This window comes from Oryx dammah, unplaced genomic scaffold (assembly GCF_014754425.2).
Source record: "Oryx dammah isolate SB20612 unplaced genomic scaffold, SCBI_Odam_1.1 HiC_scaffold_16, whole genome shotgun sequence".
NCBI classification, from domain to species: Eukaryota; Metazoa; Chordata; class Mammalia; order Artiodactyla; family Bovidae; genus Oryx; species Oryx dammah.
This window is the reverse complement of record NW_024070200.1, coordinates 13,304,840-13,329,735: the sequence shown is the minus strand read 5'-3', so window position 1 is coordinate 13,329,735 and position 24,896 is coordinate 13,304,840. Positions and strand designations below refer to the sequence as shown.

General features: G+C 38.1%; 1 protein-coding gene and 1 non-coding gene across 2 annotated transcripts in view; one reads left to right on the top strand and one right to left on the bottom strand.

The window, feature by feature from the left end:
* Positions 1–250: 250 nt before the first annotated feature.
* The window catches only part of CATSPERB (cation channel sperm associated auxiliary subunit beta), a 125,053-nt gene continuing 100,407 nt past the window's right edge, over positions 251–24,896 (bottom strand). The window contains exons 19-26 of the mRNA XM_040256636.1: positions 21,465–21,604; positions 15,830–16,027; positions 14,967–15,077; positions 10,758–10,868; positions 8,971–9,106; positions 6,205–6,305; positions 5,144–5,218; positions 251–439 (exon numbers count right to left, since the gene is read on the bottom strand). Of these exons, the coding sequence (XP_040112570.1) occupies positions 251–439; positions 5,144–5,218; positions 6,205–6,305; positions 8,971–9,106; positions 10,758–10,868; positions 14,967–15,077; positions 15,830–16,027; positions 21,465–21,604 (1,061 nt within the window). The remainder of the gene's footprint in view (positions 440–5,143; positions 5,219–6,204; positions 6,306–8,970; positions 9,107–10,757; positions 10,869–14,966; positions 15,078–15,829; positions 16,028–21,464; positions 21,605–24,896) is intronic.
* On the top strand, positions 19,957–20,028 carry TRNAG-ACC. Its single transcript has one exon. It is a non-coding gene; the product is annotated as a tRNA-Gly (tRNA).

The following is a 24,896-nucleotide window of genomic DNA, read 5'->3' as shown; positions in this document are numbered from 1 at the left end:
AATCTCAAGGAAAGTCTTCTAAGTGTTAACATAAGAAATTTTCTATGTATCCAAAATAAGACAACGGAATGGTAAACATGTTGACAGAGTGTAATTTGAGTTAAAATGCTAATTGTATAGTATTTTATCTAATTTTTACATTAACATTTAAATACATTTTTTTCCTAGGGATTGTCTAATGAAACTAGGAAATACAGAGAAAATTATAATTATCATGTGTTCACTATTCAGATTTTCATCTATGAACTAGCTAATTGGCAGTTATATTTGTGGGGTTCACATTGTTTCTTCTAATCAGTTTCTTGAACGTATCCCATGGGTGGATATTACGTATTTGGAACATAAATGCTATAAAAATTAATCCCCCTAGCAGTACAGCTGCTGCAACAGCAATAAGTGTGTGTCCTGGAAATGGCAGAGGGACTTCGTCAACATAAATCTGCAACAGAGAAAACAAAGTCTTTAAATTTTCTGAGCTCAGCAATTCAAAACATTGAACTTGACATGATTCACACAATGGTGGAAACACTACTACTCATATAGCAATATTCTGTCCAGACCGATATAGATATTCAGCCTCAACAGTCTCTTGGCAATCTGACAGGTAACAATGTGCACATGTTACATAGGGAATAATAATTCGATTTATATCCTGTATCTTTATCTTTCATCTTTTTTTTTCTTAATCTTTTTTCCTACACTTGGGTTTACTTGCTCTGTGGCATGTGGGATCTTCCCAGACCAGGGATCGAACCCGTGTCTCTTGCATTGGCAGGCAAATTCTTTACTACTGAGCCACCAGGAAAGCCCTATCATTTGTCTTTAATGGCAGAGGTGGTCAGACAGAACACTTACACAGTAGGAAAACATTCTGTGTTCAGTCACAGAGGAACAGGCAAAGTGCCATTGGAACATGGTGAAAGTGCAAATGGCTCAGTCATGTCAGACTCTGCGACCCCATGGACTATAAAGTCCATGGAATTCTCCAGGCCAGAATACTGGAGTGGGTAGCCTTTCCCTTCTCCAGGGGATCTTCCCAACCCACGGATAAAACTGCGTCTCCTGCATTGCAGGCAGATTTCTTACCAGTTGAGCCACAAGGGAAGCCCAAGAATACTGGAATGGGTAGCCTATCCCTTCTCCAGCTGATCTTCCTGACCCAGGAATTGAACCAGGGTCTCCTGCATTGCAAGCTGACTCTTCACCAACTGGACTATCAGGGAACATGGAACATGGTGAGAAGTGCCTGACTGCTTAGGGTAACCAGGGAATGTGCTTCCCAATCTGAATCTTAGAGAATAAAAGGAGGAGGAGAAGGTACATTCAAAGTAGAGGAAATAAGCATGTGCTCTTCCAGACTACCATCTCTTCAGAAAACTCTCAGTATGAGTGCCAACACTGGGAAATTTCTGTATATTCAAAATGTTTCCTCTGCCCGAGAGGATAATTAAGAAAAAGTTCCTAGAGGGGAGACAGGAGCACTGACAGAAGGAAGGATCTTTTCCTCTGAGACTAAGAGGTAAGGATGGATGCCATGTACACTACAGGTAGAAATGGGGGCATATGGAGAGTAAAATGGTTCAAGCTTGTTTTCCCTGTGAAGTAAGAAGCAAGAATATCTTTTGAGGTAGAATAAAGTAGAGATGAATAGAAACAGGATGTGGGAATGTGGGAAAATGCCAGGACAACTTAAAGGATTAAAAAGCTGCTTTAGTGTATAGCTCAAGTTCAAGGTATCACCATCCTTCAGTATTAATTTTTAAAATAATTTTTTCAGGATCTTTCTGTTCTACTTTTGATATTGCTGTTTGGAGTTTTATTACCTTAGTTTGTATAAATAGCCTCCTTTCCATGCTATCAATTCATGTTGACATAATAACATTGCCAGATTGATCTTTGTAAAACATTGGTCTGTCTATAAAACAACTTAAAAACAAACAAACAAACAAACAAAAAACAAAGAGAGACTGCTTTATTTTCGACCAGAAGAATCTTCACCGTCTAGGTGAAGGTGAAAGTCGCTCAGTCATGTCTGACTCTTTGGACTCTACAGTCCATGAAATTCTCCAGGCCAGAATATTGGAGTGGGTAGCCTATCCCTTCTTCAGTGGCCTGCATTGCAGGTGGATTCTTTACCAACTGAGCTATGAGGAAGCCTTGACTGTTTAGAAGTAGTACCAAAAATGAGGTATTGAAAGCAACAGAATTTAAAAGGTGGCTCTGGCAAGTAGTGTGGAAAGCAGTGAGAAACTGCTTCTAATGTGAGAAGATAATTATCCTTGTGGTAATGGACCAGCTGGTTTAATCATGTCCTGTTGTACTTGGAGGCTCAGACTATGTACCCAGTGCTTCAGGATTTATTGGGGATTGAAGGAAATGGCAACCCACTCCAGTACTCTTGCTTGGAAAATCCCATGGATGGAGGAGCCTGGCGGGCTACAGTCCATGGGGTTGCGAAGAGTTGGACATGACTGAGCGACTTCACTTCACTTTTATAGAAAAATATTACCTATTGAATGTGATATACTACTTGTGGTTTTTGGTATGGTGCTTCAAGACAACAAAAGTCTTTCTTTTAAAGGTGGCCCATCAGAGGAGGTTGGATAATTAGCTTTGTAAGATCTAAAGATCTAATCTGTTTGTGGTCTGTGAGGAAGACAATTGTGTGCTGCATGTAATTGCAAAAATGAGTCTTTTCTCTAAAGAAAATGCTAAAGTTAGGAAGACCAGAGGAAATAATCCATTGTAATCATAATCTTTATTTTTCTTCTATCTCTGTTCTACTTCCTCAGTGTTGGATAACTCCCTCCAAAGTCCTAACAGTCCTACAGCTTGATAGTAGCTCCTGAGGCTGCAAGCTTCCTTGTTCAATGTCATTAAGAAAGAGCAAGTTCACATCTTAGCACTTTGAGCAAAAGCACTAGGATTGCACAGTTGTAGATCATGTGCTCATCCCTAAACACTCCTTTTCAAAAATGTTTAATAGCTTCTCATTGCTGATAGGAATTTTCCAAAGTTCTCATCCCGACATTTGAGGTCTCCCACAATGGGACCCTAACCTACCCACTTTCATATATATAACTTTCCATTCTAGCCAAATGGATCTACTATTGAAATGATTGCTTAGTGCCTCTCTGTATCTGTGTCTTTGCTGCTGTCATTCTTTCCACCCAGAATGCCTTCCTTACCCATTTCTACCTAAAACAAAATTTTAGTGACTTTACCAACTGGACAATATGAAAATTTCATTTCTTCAGTTAAGCCATCTAATACATTTCTAGGGCTTCCCTTGTGGCTCAGCTGGTAAGGAATCCGCCTGCAATGCGGGAGACCTGGGTTCAACCCCTGGGTTGGGAAGATCCCCTGGAGAAGGGAAAGGCTACTCACTCCAGTATTCTGGCCTAGAGAATTCCATGGACTATACAGTCCATGGGGTCCCAAAGAATTGGACACCACTGAGCGACTTTCACTTTCACTTTTATACATTTCTGAGAGTGGAAACCCTATCGCCCCTGAAATCATGTATTCTCCAGCTAAATTTCTGTCTCTAAAGTTCTTGAAAACAGTTTTTCTTTAAATGTTTCCCTTCCAATCTTCTATGATTATCTAAATATTCCATGACAAGTTTTAAAAAAATGCTGAACACCAGAATCACAGAAAAGTGTGTTCTAGACATGATATCTTTTTATCATCAAAATACTTCAGTTTGTGCTTAACACAAATGGAAAGGATTCACTCATATTAGAGTGCAATTATCAAAACCAAGATATTAACTCTGAGACAATGCTACTTTCTAATCTACAGATCTTACTCAAATTTTGTCAGTGATTTCAATAATGTCCTTTATGGTGAGAAAAAAAGCCAAGATTTTGTTTTGCATTCCATTGTTTCAGGATACTTTCAAAAGCATGATTTAAGAAACTTTATCTTTTTCGATTGTTTCTTAATGATTCTCTTCCTTTATTAACTGTGCAATCACTTCCTATTTTTCTTTCATTCATTTTTGTAATTCTTCCTTCATTCCTGAAACTTTGTGTCTCTGCTGACTCGTCTTCTTAGCCTGAAGAACTTCCTTATGCATTTTTTTTTTTTAGAGAAGTTCTGCCTACAGTAGACTACTTTATTCTTCCTTCACCTGAAAATACCTTTATTTCCCTCTCATTCCTGAAGGATATTTTCACTAGATATAGAATTCTGGGTAGACAGTCCTTCCTCCCTACACTATGACTGTCCTCAGTACATTAAGGATGTTGTACAACTTCTTGCTTCTGTGGATTCATGAATCTAATTCATTAGAGTTTTATTCCCCCGTATTATTGTGCTCTTCCATGAAACTGGGGCTGACCATGTGACAAAGAGGTGAGAAAAAAGAGAAAAATAATGAGGATTTTCTCTTAGGCTCCTCATATGACAGGTACTTTTTTTTCTAGATCGTCTTTCTAGTAGGATGGATTTTCTCTTGAGATTTTATCTACACTGCTGCTTTGGACACCCATCTGGCGCAGACTTATTACTGAGGCAGGGCCAGGACAGAAAAAGGAAAAGGAGAGAGTTGACAGCTTTTGTTTTTGATAATGTTGTATTGGTATTTGACAGTGAATGAGCCATTAACTAATTTAATTAAATCCACATTCTTCTACACCCCCATAGGCAGCAGATACCATTATGCGAGTAAGCAAAAATGAGTCATTGAATATCAGAGGGTGATTTGAGGAGACTGAATTTGGTTTCCAGTTCTTTTGGATCTTGATGGCTTTGGGAGCATATAAGACTCTATGATCACAATGCAAGTAACCAAAGGGAGGATAATGCTGGAAACTAAAGTGTTACAGACCTGGGTCTCTGTGGGGAGATAGTTGGGGGGGATCAGAAAACAGCTAAATGTGGAAAGTGAAGAGGGAACAAAAACAAAGACAGGCAATTATTACAACTTTCCCAGCATCAACTGGTCCTGAGACCTATCGAGGACCCTGACTTCACCCTTGCTGATGATGTCACCTCCAGTCTCCAGGACCCCCCATCTCTGAGCCTTGTCCATCATATACATTCTGTCATTTTTTTCTCTTCATTGTGTCCTGGACGGATGCCTGTCATATTACTTACCCAGCCATCACCCCACTGGATATCTGTGCCTTCACTGTACCTGAAATTCTTCAACTAAGTTACAGAAAGAGACCCCTGGAACAACAGACACTCTGAAGTGAAAGAGTTCAGATCCCTGTGGAAAAAATACACCAGGCATTAGCAACATTGACATTTATGTTCCTTTAAGTAAAATATACACTGGGGTTACTTTCCCTACTGATGCTGCATAGAAAAATTCCCATCTCTTTTCTAAGCTTCTTGAGCATATACTTCATATAACAAAATAAAAATGAAAGGAGAAGGACAAGAGTTGGAAACAGAGGGACTCGATAGCTGATACTTTTTTCTTTTTCTTTCTTCTTTTTTTGAAGAAAAGATATTCATTCTATTTTATTTATTATCCCTACAGCTCTACTGAGGTATTATTGGCAAATAAAAATTATATACATTTAAGGTATACATGTGCTGGGGTTTGGGGGTAGATTTTTCTAAAATTGGAGCATAATTTCTTTTCAATGTTGTGTTAGTCTCTGCTGTACAGTGAATCAGCTATATATATATCCCCTCCCTCTTGTACTTCCCTCTGCCCCCCTACCCATCCCACCCATCAAGGTCATCACAGACCACCTAGCTGAGCTCCCTGTGCTATACAGCAGGTTCACAGACACATAAAGTCTAACAAGGCCTTGAGGAGTACTTTGGGCTAGTCCACATATATGGTTTTAATATGTCCCCTAATTTTTATTGGCTTTCACAACAATTACCTAGATTATGTCAACCTGCTGTGCTCTTAGAGGCAGCTGGACCCAGAAGACATGTATCTGTGTATGTCAAGGTGAAGAACAGTGAATCCATTTCCATTAACTTTGGGAAACACCTTATCTGTTCCACCTTGATAATCCATTAGTCTTGCATTTCAGCTCAAAAAATGGTAAGTTAATCTTAAATTCAACATTAAGGTATCTATAGAAATAATAGCATCAAGGGAAATGGAGGAAAGCCTCCACACACTTCTCAGATGCTATTTCCACCATTCATAGATAACTAAACTTTAAAAACAAAGACATAAAGGCCTTATCTAAACTCAAAATAGGGAAAATACAAATGTTGTCAACTTACTTTTATACTTAAGTTGAGGCCTAAAGGATTATACACTGGAGCAGAAAGAATCGATTCTAAGTAGGCCTTCATTTTTTTAACGTTTTCTGGCACAGTATGTCCTAAAATCACACCAAGTGTATTTTAAGCACATGTATGCTATTTTCTCATTCTGCATAAAGTTTCTTAAGTATATTAAGGTACAATGAAAGATTCCACTCTATAACATGGCTAAATTCTTTCATAGTTTTAGTTCTTCTTGACTTGGTGGAGAATATATTTATGGGAAATTAGCCCTAGCATATGACAGTGTATCTTCTCAGGGGCATCATCAAGAAGGACAAGATCTCTGACCACCTTAATCCAGACTGACCTTTCTTTCCTGCCCTGTGCTCTTGACTAGTCCTGATCAGCCTATATTTTGGATATTTGGCAACGAAATAATTTCAGAACTACCTTAGCAGTTGGTAAATGATTTCCAGTAAGGTAGCAGAGAAGTTCCACAATAAGATCACTAAAATCTTTTCCAAAGGAAATGATCAGTTACTCCTGTTTTCTTATAATTCTTTCTAAAACTATATATGTAGTGTAGGAGTTAGAGATTGCAGTGGTGTAACGGTACATGGGATCTAAAGGGGAAAAAAAAAACCTCTGCAGCATCTGCCAATTTTCAGGATGTGAATATTCTTTTCTAAATTAAAAAAAAATTTAAGTTGAAGGGTAGTTGATTTAAAATATTATGTTAGAAAAAAATATTATGTTAGTTCCTAGTATATAGCAAAGTGATTCAGCATATATATACATATATATATATTCTTTTTCATATTCTTTTCTATTATAGGGTATAACAGGATATTGAATATAGTTTCTTATGTTATACAATAAGACTTGTTTAGTTATTTAGTTTATATATATTTAGTTTATATTTTGTAGTTTGTATCTCCTAATCCCAAACTCTTAATTTCTCCTTCTCCCATCCCTTTTCCCCTTTGATAACCATAAATTTGTTTACTATGTCAATGAGTTTTCTTCTGTTTTGAAAATAAGTTCATTTGTAACATATTTCAGATTCCATATATAAGTGATATCATACGATATTTATCTTTTTCTTCCTTACTTTGCCTAGTGTGATAATCACTAGGTACATCTATATTGCTGCAGATGGCATTATTTCATTCATTTTATGGCTGAGCAATAGTCCATCTATATATATGTCTCTCTCTATATATATATATATGTATCTCACATCATCTTTATCCATTCATCTGTCCGTGGGCACTTAGGTTGCTTCCATGTCTTGGCTATTGCAAATAGTGCTGCTATGAACAGAGGGGTGCATGCATCTTTTTCAATTATAGTTCTTTTGGGATAGACGCCCAGGAGTGGGATTGCTGGGTCATGTGACAGTTCTCTCTTTAGTTTTTATAAGAAACCTCCATACTGTTCTCCATAGTAATTGTACCAATTTACATTCCTACCAACAGCATAGGAGGGTTCCCTTTTTTCCATACAGGGTGTGAATATCCTCTTCATTACTAACTTTAAGCAACTAGTGTGTAACAACCAGTATGCAAAATACCTGAATATTTAACAATTGGCGCTCAAAGAGAACAGGTTTCAGCAAACCACAGAAAATGAGGATGTTAGTTAAAGCAAAATGTTTACTAATTCTCTTTGCTCAATTTTTCATTTCAAAAATTCATATGTGGGTCAGAGTACAACTCACAGAATATGAAATGTCTGGATATTTGGTCACATTTAGAAATTTCATTTAACTCCATTTATTGATCTATCAATCTATCTACCCATCAATCTCCTGAAAAGTACACATTCATGAACAAACACAAATGTGCAACAAAAAATTATGTATTTGAGGTAAAATTGAATTTTGGTAGATTTCATTTTACTTATTTAGAAATACTTCTGCATTATTTCAGTTATTTTATCATAAGCTATTTAATAAACTTTTCTTATATAATTAGAAGATAGATCCTATGGATAATCTGGCAACACCTTTTATATCTTCCTCCATACAAGCAATGAAAGGAGACGCCAGACCAACATGTGGCACAAACTCAATCATTTTTGCTGCTAATCTAGATAATGGCCCTGAATCCAGGTCACTGAAGTGATGATGAAATAAGTGTGAGACACAGACACAGAAAACAAACTTATGGTTAACAAAGGGGAAAGGGGAAGCAGGGATAAACTAGGAGGTGGGGATTGACATATATATAGGACTATTTACAAAATAGATCACCATCAAGGACCTATTGTATAGCACAGGGGAATCTACTCAATATTTTGTAATAATTTATAAAGGGTAAAGAATTTGAAAAAGAATATATAAATATATGTACAACTGAATCATTGCACTGTATTAAAAAAAATAAGTGTGAGATGATAGAAGTAGCATGAATAGTGATATGATAACTGATTAAACTTCTTTTCCAAAGACCTCTTGATTATCTTTTGGGTAAAAAGGTTTTGTAAACCACTTCTCTAGGTAATAACAACAGTGTATGTGCTGTGCTCAGTCGTATCTGACTCTTTGCAGCCCACTGAACTGTACCCCACTAGACTCTTTTGTCCATGGAATTTTCCAGGCAAGAATACTGGAGTGGGTTGCCATTTCCTATTCCAGGGATCTTCCTGACCTGGGGCTTGAACCCACATCTCTTGCATCTCCTGCATTGGCAGGTGGATTCTTTACCACTACGCAACCTGGGAAGCCCAATAACCACAGGACTTATAGCTGTAACAATTGTACAAGAAAGCAAATCCTACTTAGGTTCCAGTTTTCCCTGTTATTCACTTCAGTCACAGTAACCAGGTATGGAGTTTCCACTGGGAAATTTCCGTCTTCACTGTAAACTTGCAAAGAAACTGGATATTGTATAACTGGAAACTTAAAACGAGGAACCTAAAATGCAAATGCCAAGAATGAGTATAAATTTGGAAAATTCAATACTAATTTCATTTCCTGGAAAAAGATGAATAGAATTTGGCCATTCTAAATTAAGTGTGCTTCTGAGAGAATTTCTGCCTTCTCAGGTCATGAAAAAAAAAATCTGTCTTATAGCAGAATCAGTGTGAATTTCAAAAGTAATATGCAAACACTGTGGTAGTAGCAAAACTCGTATCTTTCTATTGACCTTTTTTCCCCATAGGAATTTGCTATGATGATTTTTTGACTAATCCATATCCCTTAAGGTACTGTATGAACTGTAAAGTACTGTATGAGGAGAGTGAAAAAGTTGGCTTAAAGCTCAACATTCAGAAAACAAAGATCATGGCATCTGGTCCCATCACTTCATGGCAAATAGATGGAGAAATAGTGGAAACAGCAGCAGACTTTATTTTTTTGGGCTCCAAAATCTCTGTAGATGATGACTGCAGCCAGGAAATTAAAAGACGCTTACTCCTTGGAAGAAAAGTTATGACCAACCTAGACAGCATACTAAAAAGCAGAGACATTACTTTGCCAACAAAGGTCCATCTAGTCAAGGCTATGGTTTTTCCAGTAGTCATGTATGGATGTGAGAGTTGGACTATACGGAAAGCTGTAAGAACTGGGTCTTCCTAAAGCCTTCTCCCTGCCAGTCATGATCTTTCCATCATACTCATTAAACTCAGGCTCTAGAGTTGAAATCTAGCTCCATCACATATTAGTGATGTGATCTTTAGCAAATTACCAGGCTTCTGTGTGCCTCTAGTGAAACGAGACAAGTCATGGAGAAGCCTTAGAGCAGTATATGGTAGAAGTAAATGCTCAAGAAATAGTGGAATTCAGCAAGCATGGAGTTGTGGTGGTATATAATAGCAATGTTTATAATTTATTGAATGCTGACTCTATGCCCAATATTATGGGGTATGATTTTATTTTTATATAAAAACAAAACAATGAAATCACTTACAATAACATCATATGTAGTCTGACAAGGACTTTGAAACAATTCTACTTAAACGTTATACCAAGTGCATAGGTTGAGTCAGCTAATGCAGACACCAACATCAACCTGATACATGTCTGAATGCTTGGAGACTAACAGAAGGAACTATTTGACACAGAACCCACTCTCTTAACCAGACTATTATACTGTCTTCTAGTTTGGCGCTACTACCTTGAGCTTCAAGTTTTATATTCCAGAGCCTGATTGATACATATTATATACACAATACTTTTTTGAATAAATCAATATTTACCACAATCTAGTGTAGTTTTTGACAGGTTATAAATTGCTATCATATAGATATATGCATGTGTGTATCTTTATAAGAACATGTGAAATGAATAGGGCAATGCAAGTTTTATTCTTTTTTACAGATGAGGTTAATTACTATGTCTCAGTTCAGTTCAGTTTAATCGCTCAATTGTATGTGACTCTTTGAGAGAGAATTACTATGTCTGGGAACATTTAAATTACAATCTTTTTAGCTTGATGTCATCTTTAATTCTATGTCACAATAAGACATTATTTCTGTGTCTTAGGTTTCATGTTTAACCAAAATGCACATTTCAAAATCTTATTAATATGAAAGCACTGTCTTCAGGAAATTAAAGATTATCTTACCTTTTCTCGACAATCGGAGAAAGCAACAGCATATGAAAACTTCTGATCATTTGTACAATTACACTCTTTCCGAGTAGTTGCATTTGCGCACTGTTTGAATTTACCAGAACTCTGCAAATAGAATTAAAATAGGTCGATGTGCTGGTTTTGGTGGCAGAATTTCTGCAGACTGAGTAAATATGAAATAATATTTGTTCCCTTAATGAATAAAACTTTGAGAAGTTCAAAGGGGAAAAATCCATTAACAATAAGGTAAAAGCACAGTGTTTCTGAATTTTGTCTCCTTTCTTAGTAAGGAATCCAAGTTATCACTCAGCTGCTTACCTCAAGGTTACCCTAGAGTTGACAGGCAGGGGACCAGAAAGCTTGTATCATTAAAAAAAAATTATTTTCTATTTGGTGTGCTGCGTCTTCCTTGCTGTGCACAGGTTTCTTCTAGCTGTGGTGAGTGGGGACTCCTCTTTGTTGAAGTGCCTGGGCTTCTCACTGTGGTGGTTTCTCTTGTTATGGAGCACAGGCTGTAGGGTGCAGAGGCTTCAGTAGTCATGGCTCCTGGGCTCTAGAGCGTAGGCTCAGTAGTTGCAGCACACAGGCTTAGCTGCTCCGTGGCATGTGGGATCCTCCCAGACCAGGGGCCGATCCTGTGTCCCCTGCATTGGCAGGCAGATTCCTATCCACCGTACCACCAGGGAAGTCCAGCCTGTGTCATTGTGAATGCAGTAATTAGGATGCTCATCTCCCTGTCCTTGGCCGCTCCCATCACTGGCATGGAAGCTGAGACCTAAAGGAGACCTGGCATGCTCCCATCACTGGCATGGAAGCTGAGACCTAAAGGAGAAGACCTGGCATGCCATGCTGCAGACTATGGATAGTCTTCAAACATATTATTTTGTACTTGTCTCTCCTCATCGCAGTCACTAATGCTGTTAAAATCCCCACTGTAGCCATCCATGTGTTCATTTTTTCATTTGATCACTCTTGCTAGAGGTTATTCATTTTGGCAAAGAACTTTTGATTTTGATAATCAACTCTATTTCTAAAAAAAGTTATTTTTCCTTCTTTTTAGAAGATTACCATTCTTGTCCTCATTGCTTCTTTTTTTCTTCTTTCTATTGAGATAAACTTTATCATTTTCAAGTGTACAATGCAGTGGGCTTTAGTACGTTCACAATATTGTTCAATCATTACCACTGTTTCATTTCAGAACTAATTTGCTGCTTAGTTGGGTTCATTAAGCTCTTTGCATCTTTTGAACTCTTGGTTTCACAATTTTCAATTTTTGACATTTTGTGTGTGTGTATGTGTGTGATGTCTGTCTCCATTTTTTTCATCATTACAATGGTTCCTTGAATTGTTCTGAAATAATTACTATGCTTATTCTAAAGTTTGCTTGTGTTTATGATACTGTTTTCTGAGGCACAGCTTTTTAAGTTGTTGAGATTATGCTTCTTTCTTATTGTGGAAGTTTTTTTTCAAATATTTGTTGTTGATCATCATTGTTCAGTCACTCAGTCATGTCCAACTCTTTGTGACCCCATGGACTGTAGCACGCCAGGCCTCCCTGTCCTTCACCATCTCCTGGAGTTTGCTCAATGTCATGTCCAATGAGTCGATGATGGTATACAACCACCTCATCCTCTGTCGTCCCCTTCTCCTCCTGCCCTCCATCTTTCCCAGCATCAGGGTCTTTTCCCATGAGTCAGTTCTTCCCATCAGGTGGCCAAAGTATTGGAGTTTTAGCTTCAGCATCAGTCCTTCCAATGAATATACAGGGTTGATTTCTTTTAGGATTGACTGGTTTGATCTCCTTGCTCTCCAAGGAACTCTCAAGAGTCTTCGACACCACAGTTTGAAAGCATTTGTCTGCTTATCCTTGGGGAGTCTAACTGTAAACTGTGTGTCTGGAATGATGTCACACATGATTGCCTAGTAAGGGGATGATGTCAGTGTAACGAGAAGTTACAGCATTGGTCCAGATGCACTTTTCCCCCGGGTGGTATATTTTGAGGTGATCAGAGGCAGAATTACATACATTTTTAGTCTGCTCCACTAGGTGATGCTATTTAATTTGTATAGTTTTCAAAACTTGAAAGTGAAAGTGTTAGTGAAAGTGTTTGCCGCTCCGTCATGTGCCGTTCTTTGTGGCCCCATGGCCTGTATAGTTTTCAAAGCTTATTCTCCCCCATTAAAGATCCTCAAAGATGTCATGCTTATCTAGTTCATGGTTGTCTCTCTAGAAAATATCTGTACAGAGTCTGATGACTCTGGAAATGCTGGAGTGTGAAATTAACATTTGTTGAATATAGAAAAGGTCCACTGAAATCTGTTATTTACTTATATGTAAATTAGATGATTTCCTATTCAACTCCCAAGAAAATCCAGAAGAAAAAAAAAAGAAAACCCAAACTAAGGATTTCCATGTAAATATATTAAACTTATATTTCTTTTTTTTTTTTTTTTTAAAAACTCATATTTCAATAGAGAAGGCTTGATTCTAGTGACATAACAGAGTTCATCTTTGGAAGAGACTAGAGTTGAAGAATTCGGTATTTGAGTTGCTCATTGCCTGGAGCAGTTTTCTACCCTGAAATCTAAGGTTAAACAAGTCAGTCTCATGTTGTGCATGTATATGTGTGTATGTGTGTGTGAGTGTGTGTAATAGGAAGTGTATAAATGTGTATTATTAGTTTGTTGAACAATTTTTAAGCACTTCCTATGTCTGGCACTTTTCTGGGTACTAAAGATGCATACATGCCAAGTTGCTTCAGTCATGTCCTACTCTGAGACCCTATGGACTGTAGCCTGCCAGGCTCCTCTGTCCATGGGGATTCTCCAGGTAAAAATACTGGAGTGGATTGCCATGCCCTCCTCCAGGGAATCTTCCCAATGCAGGGATTGAACCCATGTCTCTTATATCTCCTGCATTTGCAGGCAGGTTCTTTACCACTGAGCCACCTTCAAGGGACACTAAAGATAGCAGAGAGAATAAACCTGATTAAAAATCCTCAATAGTAACCCTGTCTTATGTAGCTTACCCTTTAATGAAATATAATAGATAAATGGGTAAAATACATAAAATTGTAAAAAGTGCAATGAAGGAAAATAAGGCAGGGAAGAGGGGCAAGATTTGTATCAGTGGAGGTGGATGGTACAGTTTTAAATAGAGTGGTGAAGGAAGGCCTCACAATGATGGCAACATTTAAACAAAAACCTGAAGATGGTGATGAGATGTGCCATGTGATATCTGGCAGAAGTGCATTCCAGACAGAGGACATTTTTGAAGCTTAAAGACCCTGAGGTGAAAATACATCTAGTATATTTGAGAATAGCAAGGAGGCCAACAAGGCCAGAGCAGACTGACCTGGGGGGAATCAGGTGAGATGCAAATCCAAGGCTAAACAATGGAGGGCCTTATAAACCATTTTAAGAATAAAGCTTTTATTCTGAATGAGACAGGGAGATGAAGAGTTTTAAACAAAAGGAACAACCATTTTCTGTCTTTGTGTGTGCATGTACGTTCAAGAATGGATATGAATGTCTGCGTGTCCATATATATACACAGGTGTGTTTTTCTGGAGGGAGATTTCACAGGTATCTATGAGGTTCCCTTGGGCAGCCACCCCATGATGCACTTTCCTTTTGAACCTAGTGGCTTCTCTCTGTTCTCTCTACTTTGTTCACTCAAACTCGAGAGAGGCAGAGTGCTGCTGGGGTTTGGTTATTTTCTAGGCAGGAATTGAGTCTATGTTGGAGCAAACACTCTTCTCTCCTTTGGGACATCATTCCTTTTACAGGGCTCAAACTCTGAGACGCTTTGGGGCTCTTTCATTAAACAAACAAACAAAAAACAGTGCTCTCATCCTCCTTATGCTCTTTGAAATTCAAGTGGGAGTTTGGGAGAGGTCAAGGGGAAAGAGTCCATTTAGACTCTTTGGTTCCAAAACCAAATCCAGGAATAGCAGTAAGAGAAGAAAGGGCTAAAACAGTAGCAGGAAGAACGGATAGCAGTAGTAATAGTAGTCGTGGTAGTAGTAAGGGAGGAGGAGAGGAGGGGGAGGGAAAGAAGCAGCAGCACTGCTGTATAGGGCATATTATGCTTAACGCACCTTCTCATTTAATCTCTGCAGCTAGGTCTGTTCATCTGTAATTTTACTGAATGGTTTCTTGAATTAAGATAAATATTAGTTTATCTGCAGAAAAAATATTTACCTTCGACTTGTAAAATAGATTTCTTGGTATGGGTTTGCTAGGATCTGCATGATAAAAATTATCTGTAAGTGGAATAGCAATCCCCATATTAGATGGAGGCCTGTAGTTTATCTGAAAATGATCAAAAAAGATACTGTAAATTTCATTGTTATTTACCAAGTCTTTAATTTAAAAATCTTGATTTTCCAGAAAAACATTCAAAACAGATATTTCACTTTTAGCTCCACGTATTTAAGTAAATTTCTCTTCCCCCAGCACTCCCTCAACCATGCTAATGCAACTTGGACCATGTAAATAAGTGAAAAAAGTTTTAGAGACTAAGGTAGCTGTCATGAAGTCATGCAACAAAGTTTAAAAATCTTATTAAGAGTCTTAGTGACATAATTAATAAATAATTCAATTATTTACTAAATAATTGAAGGTTTGGGTAATAATTTGGGGGGTTTTGTTATAAAGAAAATTATACGTAATCAGTTAACAAAGAGCAGTAATTTATATTTTTTAAAAAAGTCACGTGTTCTGATGAGGCAAAAATTAAAATTGTTACTACATTGAAATGGGACCAGTAAGATATATCAGCTCAAGACAAGTATGAGTCAGCTTAAGGGCAAATAACTGTATATACTGTGAAAGCCCAAGATTATGCCACCATAATATAGCAGAAAATAATGATGAGACTATTACACTAAGAAAAACCATTAGTTCAGAACATTTTCACATTTTAGTCATCATATCCTCAAAATGACACGAGGGTTGAAAAATAACTGAAGTGTTTTGAGTAATTCAGGAAAGAAATGCTAAGACCGAATGGCCAGCCAATCACACAAAAGTAACATACCACTGGAACTGCTTAGGTTTCTTACCGGCAAAACTTTGATCATATTAAAACCCTGACTGTTCACGTAAACCCCACTCATCCAGTCTTCCAAGGGGATAATTTCACTAGGAATGTGATGCATAGACTTGAGATAACTACAGCTGCTTTTCAACATTGGCACGAATGTTGTAACATAGCACTCAGTTGATGCTCCCCAGACAATAAACTCCAGTGAAGTTGAACCCTGGAAATATCCAAATAAATGAAGGTTAATTAAAGTAACTGTTATCTACTGAACTGTGCCTATACCATATGTTGAAGTCCCAAACTCCAGTATCTCAGAATGGGACTATATTTGGCGATAAGGCCTTTTTGTTGTCATTGTTCATACACTCAGTTGTGTCAGACTCTTTGGAGACCCCATGGACTGCAGCACACCAGGCTTCCCTGTCCATCACAAACTCCCAGAACTTGCTCAAACTCATGTCCATTGAGTTGGTGATGCCATCCAACCATCTCATCCTTTGTCGTCCCCTTCTCCTCCTGCCTTTAATCTTTCCCAGTATCAGTGTCTTTTCTAATGAGTCAGCTCTTTGTATCAGGTGGCCAAAATATTGGTGCTTCAGCTTCAGCATCAGCCCTTCCAATGAATATTCAGGATTTATGTCTTTAGGATTGACTGGTTTGATCTCCTTGCAGTCCAAGGGACTCTCAAGAGTCTTCTCCAACACCACAGTTCAAAAGCATCAGTTCTTTGACCCTCAGCCTTCTTTATGGTCCAATGCTCACAAACATACATGACTACTGGAAAAACCTTAGCTTTGACCAGATGGACCTTTGTTGGGAAAATAATGTCTCTGCTTCTTAATATGCTGTCTAGGTTGGTCATAACTTTTCTTCAAAGGAGCAAGCATCTTTTAATTTCATGGCTGCAGTTGCCATCTGAAGTGATTTTGGAGCCCAAGAAAATAAAATCTGTCACTGTTTCCATTGTTTCCCCATCTATTTGCCATGAAATGATGGGATTGGATGCCACGATCTTCATTTTTTTGAAAGTTTAGTTTTAAGCCAGCTTTTTCCTCTTTCACCTTCGTCAGTTCAGTTCAGTTCAGTCATTCAGTCGTCTCCGACTCTCTGCGACCCCATGAACCGCAGCACACCACGCCTCCCTGTCCATCACCAACTCCCAGAGTCCACCCAAACCCATGTCCATTGAGTTGGTGATGCCATTCAACCATCTTATCCTCTGTTGTCCCCTTCTCCTCCTGCCTTTAATCTTTCCCAGCATCAGGGTCTTTTCAAATGAGTCAGCTCTTCACATTAGGTGGCCAAAGTACTGGAGTTTCAGCTTCAGCATTAGTCCTTCCAGTGAACACCCAGGACTGATCTCCTTTAGGATGGACTGGTTGGATCTCCTTGCAGTCCAAGGGACTCTCAAGAGTCTTCTCCAACACCACAGTTCAAAAGCATCAATTCTTCAGCACTCAGCTTTCTTTATAGTCCAACTCTCACATCCATACATGACCACTGGAAAAACCATAGCCTTGACTAGACGGACCTTTGTTGACAAATTAATGTCTCTTCATTAAGAGGCTCTTTAGTTCCTCTTTGCTTTCTGCCATAAGGGTGGTGTCATCTGCATATCTGAGGTTATTGGTATTTCTCCAAGCAAACTTGATTCCAGCTTGTGCTTTATCCAGCCTGGCATTTTGCATGGTGTCCTCTGTATATAAGTTAAATAAGCAGGGTGACAATATACCGCTTTGACTTACTCCTTTTCCAACTTGGAACCAGTCCATTGTTCCATATCCGGTTCTAACTGTTGCTTCTTGACCTGCATACGTTTCACAGGAGCCAGGTAAGGTGGTCTAGTATTCCCATCTCTTTAAGAATTTTCCAGTTTGTTGTGATTCACACAATCAAAGGCTTGTAGTCAATGAAGCAGAAGTAGATGTTTTTCTGGAATTCTCTTGCTTTTTCTATGATGCAGTGGATGTTAGCAATTTGATCTCTGGTTCCTCTGCCTTTTCTAAATCCAGCTTGAATATCTGGGAGTTCTCAGTTCACATACTCTTGAGGCCTAGCTTGGAGAATTTTGAGCATTACTTTGCTCAAAAAAAAGGTGTGTGAAATGAGTGCAATTGTGCGTTAATTTGAGCATTCTTTGTTCAAAGGCCTTAAAGGAGGTAATTAATTTAAGGCCTTAAAAGAGGTAATAAAATTAAGATGAGATAATTAGTGTGGGCTCTAATCCAATATGATGGGCATCACATAACAATAGGAAATTTGAACACAGACAGGCACAGGGGAAGACCAAGTGAAGACACAGGGAAGAAGTCAGCCATCTGCAAAACCAAGGACAAAGACTTTAGAAGAAACCAACCCTGCCAATGCCTTGCTCTTGGCTTTTAGCCTCCAGAATGGTGAGAAAATAAATTTCTGTTGCTTAAGCCACTCAGTCCATTGTATTTTGTTATGGCAGCCCTGGCAAACTAGGACAGTAATCAACTAAAGAATATAGAAAATGAAAAGAAATAAAAAAGAATGATAATATAATAGAGACAAAAACAGAGTCAAAAATTTGACTGTAATGATCTGTTTTAGAATAAATCTTAACAGAAGACATATTCTTTTCCAGGAAGAAATACATCCCAATCTAATTGACTGTGGGTGACATTTGAAAATGAACAAGGATCAAGTGTTTATTATTAAATAAACACTATAATTGGATGTAGTTGGATATAAAACCAACTTAGAATAGCAAAGCCTTTCTCTTTCATTGATGAGCCTGTGGACATTTGCTTTGATAATACGAATAAAATAACTTCCATTGGTATACATTCTGAAAAGAAGATATTCACTTAGCAATCACTGTATTTCACAAAGATATGTTTTTAGTAGAAATTTGTGTACAGAAAACATATTTTCACCTTGCACAACATTAAACATTCAACAAAATTTGATAAATTCTGTTTGAAATTCTCAAGTATTTCTGGAAATTAAAAAATGTAGAGATACTAATAATTGTAGATATATAGTAACTCTGGTAGTTTTGTCCCTATCCCCACTCTGTATTCCATTAAAAATAACAATTTTTAATGAATTTCTGCCAAAACACATCAAATCAGAATCTAAGCAGGGTTCTATTATTAAAGGAAATTTGGGATGTGAGGAGGGGGGACGCCCAAGCTCAATAAGAAATAAGTAAGCAAACAGAAACATCCGGAATACTGGAGACTCTGCAACATAACTGACTCAACAGCAGCAGTTCAATGACAGGGGAAGATAATGGAGCAATACCTATTTTTGATGAAAAGAGATGAATAAATAACCACAGACTCTGTGACTCTTATTTGGATCCCAATTCAAACCAACCATGAACAATTTTTTGGAGAAAATTGGGGGAATTTGCTTATGGATTGGGCTTTATAGAATATCAAAACAAATTTAGCTTTAAAAATTTCAAGGGTGAAAATGGTATTCTTGTTATGTGAGAGATTATACACATATTTTTGAAGATGTGTATGATGGCATATATGTATGGATTTGAGAAACTCCTGGAGACAGTGGAGGACAGAGGAACCTGGCATGCTATAGTCCATGGAGTTGCAAAGAGTTGGACATGACTTAGCAACTGAACAACAACATGGAAGCATATAGGAGTGAAGTGACATGAAGTTTCTATTCATTTAAAGAATATAATATATTGTATTATAACATAATATAAATTAATTCTGAATATCATTGGTCAGAATATAAACCAAAAAAAAAAAATTAGAATGATAAAACAAGTGTCAAAACCCTGAATGTTTAATTTGAGAAATAGGTATATGGAAATTCATCTTTTGTCTATACCTGAAAATTTTCATCATAGACAAAATTTTAGAATATAAAAAAAATATTTATTGAAACAAAAGGATTATACCATAAAATTAAGTGGAAGTAATAGCTTACAGTGAATGGTGTCTGATTTGTGATTTCTGAAGAAGAGAATTTAGCTTCAGGACCAGAGAAGAGGCTCTAGGCAGTCAGAGCTTCATGTGGCAGAAGTTTTATTACAGTGAAAAAGAGACAGAAAGCTTCTGAAATAGACATCAGAAGGGGGAAGAGTGTCCCACTCTTGATAGTCTTGATAGTTTTATCAAGGCCTTATATACTTTTTCCCTGAGGACTTCCCTGGTGGCTCAGACGGTAAAGCGTCTGCCTACCATGCAGGAGACCCAGGTTCGATCCCTGGGTTGGAAGATCCTCTGCAGAAGAAAATGCCAACCCACTCCAGTACTCTTGCCTGGAAAATCCCATGGACGGAGGAGTGTGGTAGGCAGAGTCAGACACAACTGAGAGACTTCACTTTATATACTTTTTCAATTGGTTACTAACAATAGAAAGGTTTTACCAGACCCACTCCCACAACATACATTTTAAGATAACAGGATTAGTCAGAAGGTTCTTAAGGAGAAACATGGCCTTAAACAGGATATATTGCTGTTATATAATCATTAGTATAGAGTTTAAGGAAAAACATACCCTTGAGCAAATGAGTTGCTTTGTTGTGTAATCATTAGCTCTGGGATTAAAGAAAGTTAGCCTTAGAAGAAATAGATTGTTGCAATAACAATTCAGAGCTTAAGGAAAAAACATCTAATGTGAATAAGATGAAGGAATGTAGAAAAAAAAATTTATCCCTTTCTCCTTGAGGGCCTTGGACCATTATCAACCTCTCAGAAGGAGCAAATTTTTGAAAGTGTATATATAATGCTCTCCTAGTTTCAGGGAAAAAAGGAAAAAATGGAAAATTCATTGTTGTTCAGTCACTAAGTTGTGTCTGACTCTGAGATCCCATGAACTGCAGCACACCAGGCTTCACTGTCTTTCACTACATCCTGGAGTTTGCTCAAACTCATGTCCATTGATTCAGTGATGCCATCCAACCATCTCATCCTCTGTCTCCCCCTTCACCTCTTGCCTTCAATCCTTCCCAGCATCAGGGTCTTTTCCAATGAGTCAATTCTTCGCATCAGGTGGCAAAAGTTTTGGAGCTTCAGCACTCATCCTTCCAATGAATACTCAGTGTTTATTTTCTTGTTGACCATTTTCTATGTGCCAGACAGTTACTGAAATGGCCTACATGAATTATCACATTTAACTCTCAAAACAATCGTATGAAGTATTATTATTATCACTTCCATTTTATAGATGAGGAAATTTGGTCAAAGCATGTTTCTCAAGCTCACAAAAACACTGCCTGCATGTGTGCTAAGTCGATTCAGTCGTGTCCAACTCTTTGGGACCCTATGGACTGTAACCCTCCAGGCTCCTCTGTACATGGGATTCTCCAGGCAAGAATACTGGAGTTGGTTGCTGAGCCCTCCTCCAGGGGATCTTCCAACCCAGGGATCAAACCCATCTCTCTTGAGTCTTCCGCATTGGCAGGTGGGTTCTTTACCACTAGTGCCATCTGGGAAGCCCACAAAAACAGTAGCAGCAGTACCAGCCTTTTCCGGAGCTCAATTTTTTAATGTCTATCACATACAGCCTTTTTGTAACGCCCAAGATGTTAAAGGTGTTTCATCATCCTTGATAGGTAGGATTATGCATAATTTTTCCTTCTTTTTCTTGGTTTATACCCTAAATTTTCTATAATCAATAGATTTAAAAAAAATAATTAAAGGAAAATTTACTTGGTGTAAAGTTTTGCTAGCTGTAGAAACTTCCATTATATAACTATCAGTTTCATCAAAATAGCCTTCAACTTTAACTTCCAACAAATTTGGGTTTCCAACAATTACTTGCAGTAGTGGTATTTTAAGCGTTGTAAGAACTATGGAAACAAAACCAAGAGTTAACATAAAATTAAGAAAATTTTAAGCAGTTTCATAATAATTGGTCAATTAGAATTCTAGAACATCTACAGAATCTATTATGAAGGCTGCATAATGGCCACAAATATAGCTAGGGAACTTTAATACCTCTTTGAAAAAAATTTATTTTTTTATTTTTTAAAATTTATTTATTTTAATTGGAGGCTAATTACTTTACAATATTGTAGTGGTTTTTGCCATACACTGACATGAATCAGCCATGGGTGTATATGTGTTCCCCATCCTGAACCCCCCCTCCTCCCTCCCCATCCCATTCCTCAAGGTCATCCCAGTGTACCAGCCCTGAGCACCATGTCTCATGCATTGAACCTGGATTGGCGATCTGTTTCACATATGATAATATACATGTTTCAATGCTATTCTCCCAGATCATCCCACTCTCGCCTTCTCCCTCAGAGTCCAAAAGACTGCTCTATACATCTGTGTCTCTTTTGCTGTCTCGCATATAGGGTTATCATTACCATCTTTCTAAATTCCATATATATGTGTTCAGTTCAGTTCAGTCACTCAGTCATGTCCAATTCTTTGTGACTCCATGAATTGCAGCATGCCAGGCCTCCCTGTCCATCACCAACTCCTGGAGTTCACTCAGACTCATGTCCATCGAGTCAGTGATGCCATCCAACCATCTCATCCTCTGTCGTCCCCTTCTCCTCCTGCCGCCAATCCCTCCCAGCATCAGGGTCTTCCAATGAGTCAATTCTTTGCATGAGGTGGCCTAAGTATTGGAGTTTCAGTCTCAGCATCAGGCCTTTCAATGAACACCCAGGACTGATCTCCTTTAGGATGGACTGGTTGGATCTCCTTGCAGTCCAAGGGGTTCTCAAGAGTCTTCTCCAACACCACAGTTCAAAAGCATCAATTCTTCGGCACTTAGCTTTCTTCACAGTCCAACTCTCACACCCATACATGACCACTGGAAAAACCATAGCCTTGACTAGATGGAACTTTGTTGGCAAAGTAATGTCTCTGCTTTTTAATCTGCTATCTAGGTTGGTCATAACGTTCCTTCCAAGGAGTAAGCATCTATCTGCAGTGATTTTGGAGCCCTCCAAAATAAAGTCTGACACTGTTTCCACTATTTCTCCATCTATTTCCCATGAAGTGATGGGACTGGATGCCATGATCTTTGTTTTCTGAATGTTGAGCTTTAAGCCAACTTTTTCACTCTCCTCTTTCACTTTCATCAAGAGGCTTTTTAGTTCCTCTTCACTTTCTGCCATAAGGGTGGTGTCATCTGCATATCTGAGGTTATTGAGATTTCTCCTGGCAATCTTGATTCCAGCTTATGCTTCCTCCAGCCCAACGTTTCTCATGATGTATTCTGCATAGAAGTTAAATAAGCAGGGTGAAAATATACAGCCTTGACGTACTCCTTTTCTTGTTTGGAACCAGTCTGTTGTTCCATATCCAGTTCTAACTGTTGTTTCCTGACCTGCATACAGGTTTCTCAAGAGGCAGGTCAGGTGGTCTGGTATTCCCATCTCTTTCAGAATTTTCCACAGTTGATTGTGATCCACACAGTCAAAGGCTTTGGCATAGTCAATAAAGCAGAAATAGATGTTTTTCTGGAACTCTCTTGCTTTTTCCATGATCCAGCGGATGTTGGCAATTTGATCGCTGGTTCCTCTGCCTTTTCACATATTGCTAAAGCCTGGCTTGAAGAATTTTTGAGCATTACTTTACTAGCATGTAAGATGAGTGCAATTGTGTGGTAGTTTGAGCATTCTTTGGCATTGCCATTCTTAGGGATTGGAATGAAAACGGACCTTTTCCAGTCCTGTGGCCACTGCTGAGTTTTCCAAATTCGCTGGCATATTAAGTGCAGCACTTTCACAGCATCATCTTTCAGGATTTGAAATAGCTCAACTGGAATTCCATCACCTCCACTAGCTTTGTTCATAGTGATTCTTCCTAAGGCCCACTTGACTTCACATTCCAGGATGTCCGGCTCTAGGTGAGTGGGAGTGATCACACCTTCATGATTATCTTGGTCGTGAAGATCTTTTTTGTACAGTTCTTCTGTGTATTCTTGCCACCTCTTCTTAATATCTTCTGCTTCTGTTAGGTCCATACCATTTCTGTCCTTTATCGAGCCCATCTTTGCATGAAATATTCCCTTGGTATCTCTAATTTTCTTGAAGAGATCTCTAGTCTTTCCTATTCTATTTTTTTCCTCTATTTTATATATATATTATATATATTATACAATTATTTTTATAATGTCTTTCTGGTTTTTCCATCAACTCAAGATTGAAATTTTGTTTCCTATGTTTGTTGACTTTTTCTTATGTTGGGTCATTTCCTTACATGGTTTTAAAATTACTTTTCTCAATACATGGTCAATGTAGATAGTATTTTTTTAATTGGAGGATAATTGCTTTACAATATCGTGTTGGCCTCTGCCATTCATCAGTATGAATTAGCCATGGGTATACATATATCCCCTCTCTTATGAACCCACCTCCCACCTCCCACCCTATCACACCCATCTAGGTTCACAGAACACTGGGTTGAGTTCCCTGTGTCACACAGAAAATTCCCACTTGCTATCTATTTTATATATGGTAATGTGTATGTTTTCATGCTATTCTTTCAATTCGTCTCACCCTCTCCTTCTCCCACTGTGTTCACAAGTCTGTTCTCTATATCTGCGTCTTCATTGCTTCCCTGCAAATAGGTTCATTAGTACCATCATTCTAGATTCCAAACACATGCACAGAGTGAAGTAAGTCAGAAAGATTGACTTTTTTTGTGTGCAAGTCCATGTTACCTGGATTATGAAAGTATTCATACAGGTGGTTTTGTGCTTCCTTAAGCTGGGGCCTAGGGGTTGTAATGATTTCTGTTTGGTATTCTTGTTTCTGGTGTGTAGTCTCTGGGTGTTACACAATCTAGAAGTTTGGGTTTTTTAATAAGGAATTCTTTGTGAGTCCCATGGAGATCGTAGTCCCCCATCTCCTTCTTTGGGTTGTTGGGTAGCATTGTTCTTATTGCCTCTTCACCTCTCCACTATCTGATGGTTCCAGCCTTACTTAATGTTCTCAGTTCCAACTTCATACCACAAGGTAGAAATGTCTAAAGGTCTACATCTTCAAACCAATGGCTGGGCATTAAAACACAAAACACATTCCACTGTCTAAGTGATCTACATCTGAGCCTCATAACCTTGTAGAAGCTACACATTAGCTAACTCTTTTGACTTTGAATTCCTTCTTCATTTCTTGTTGT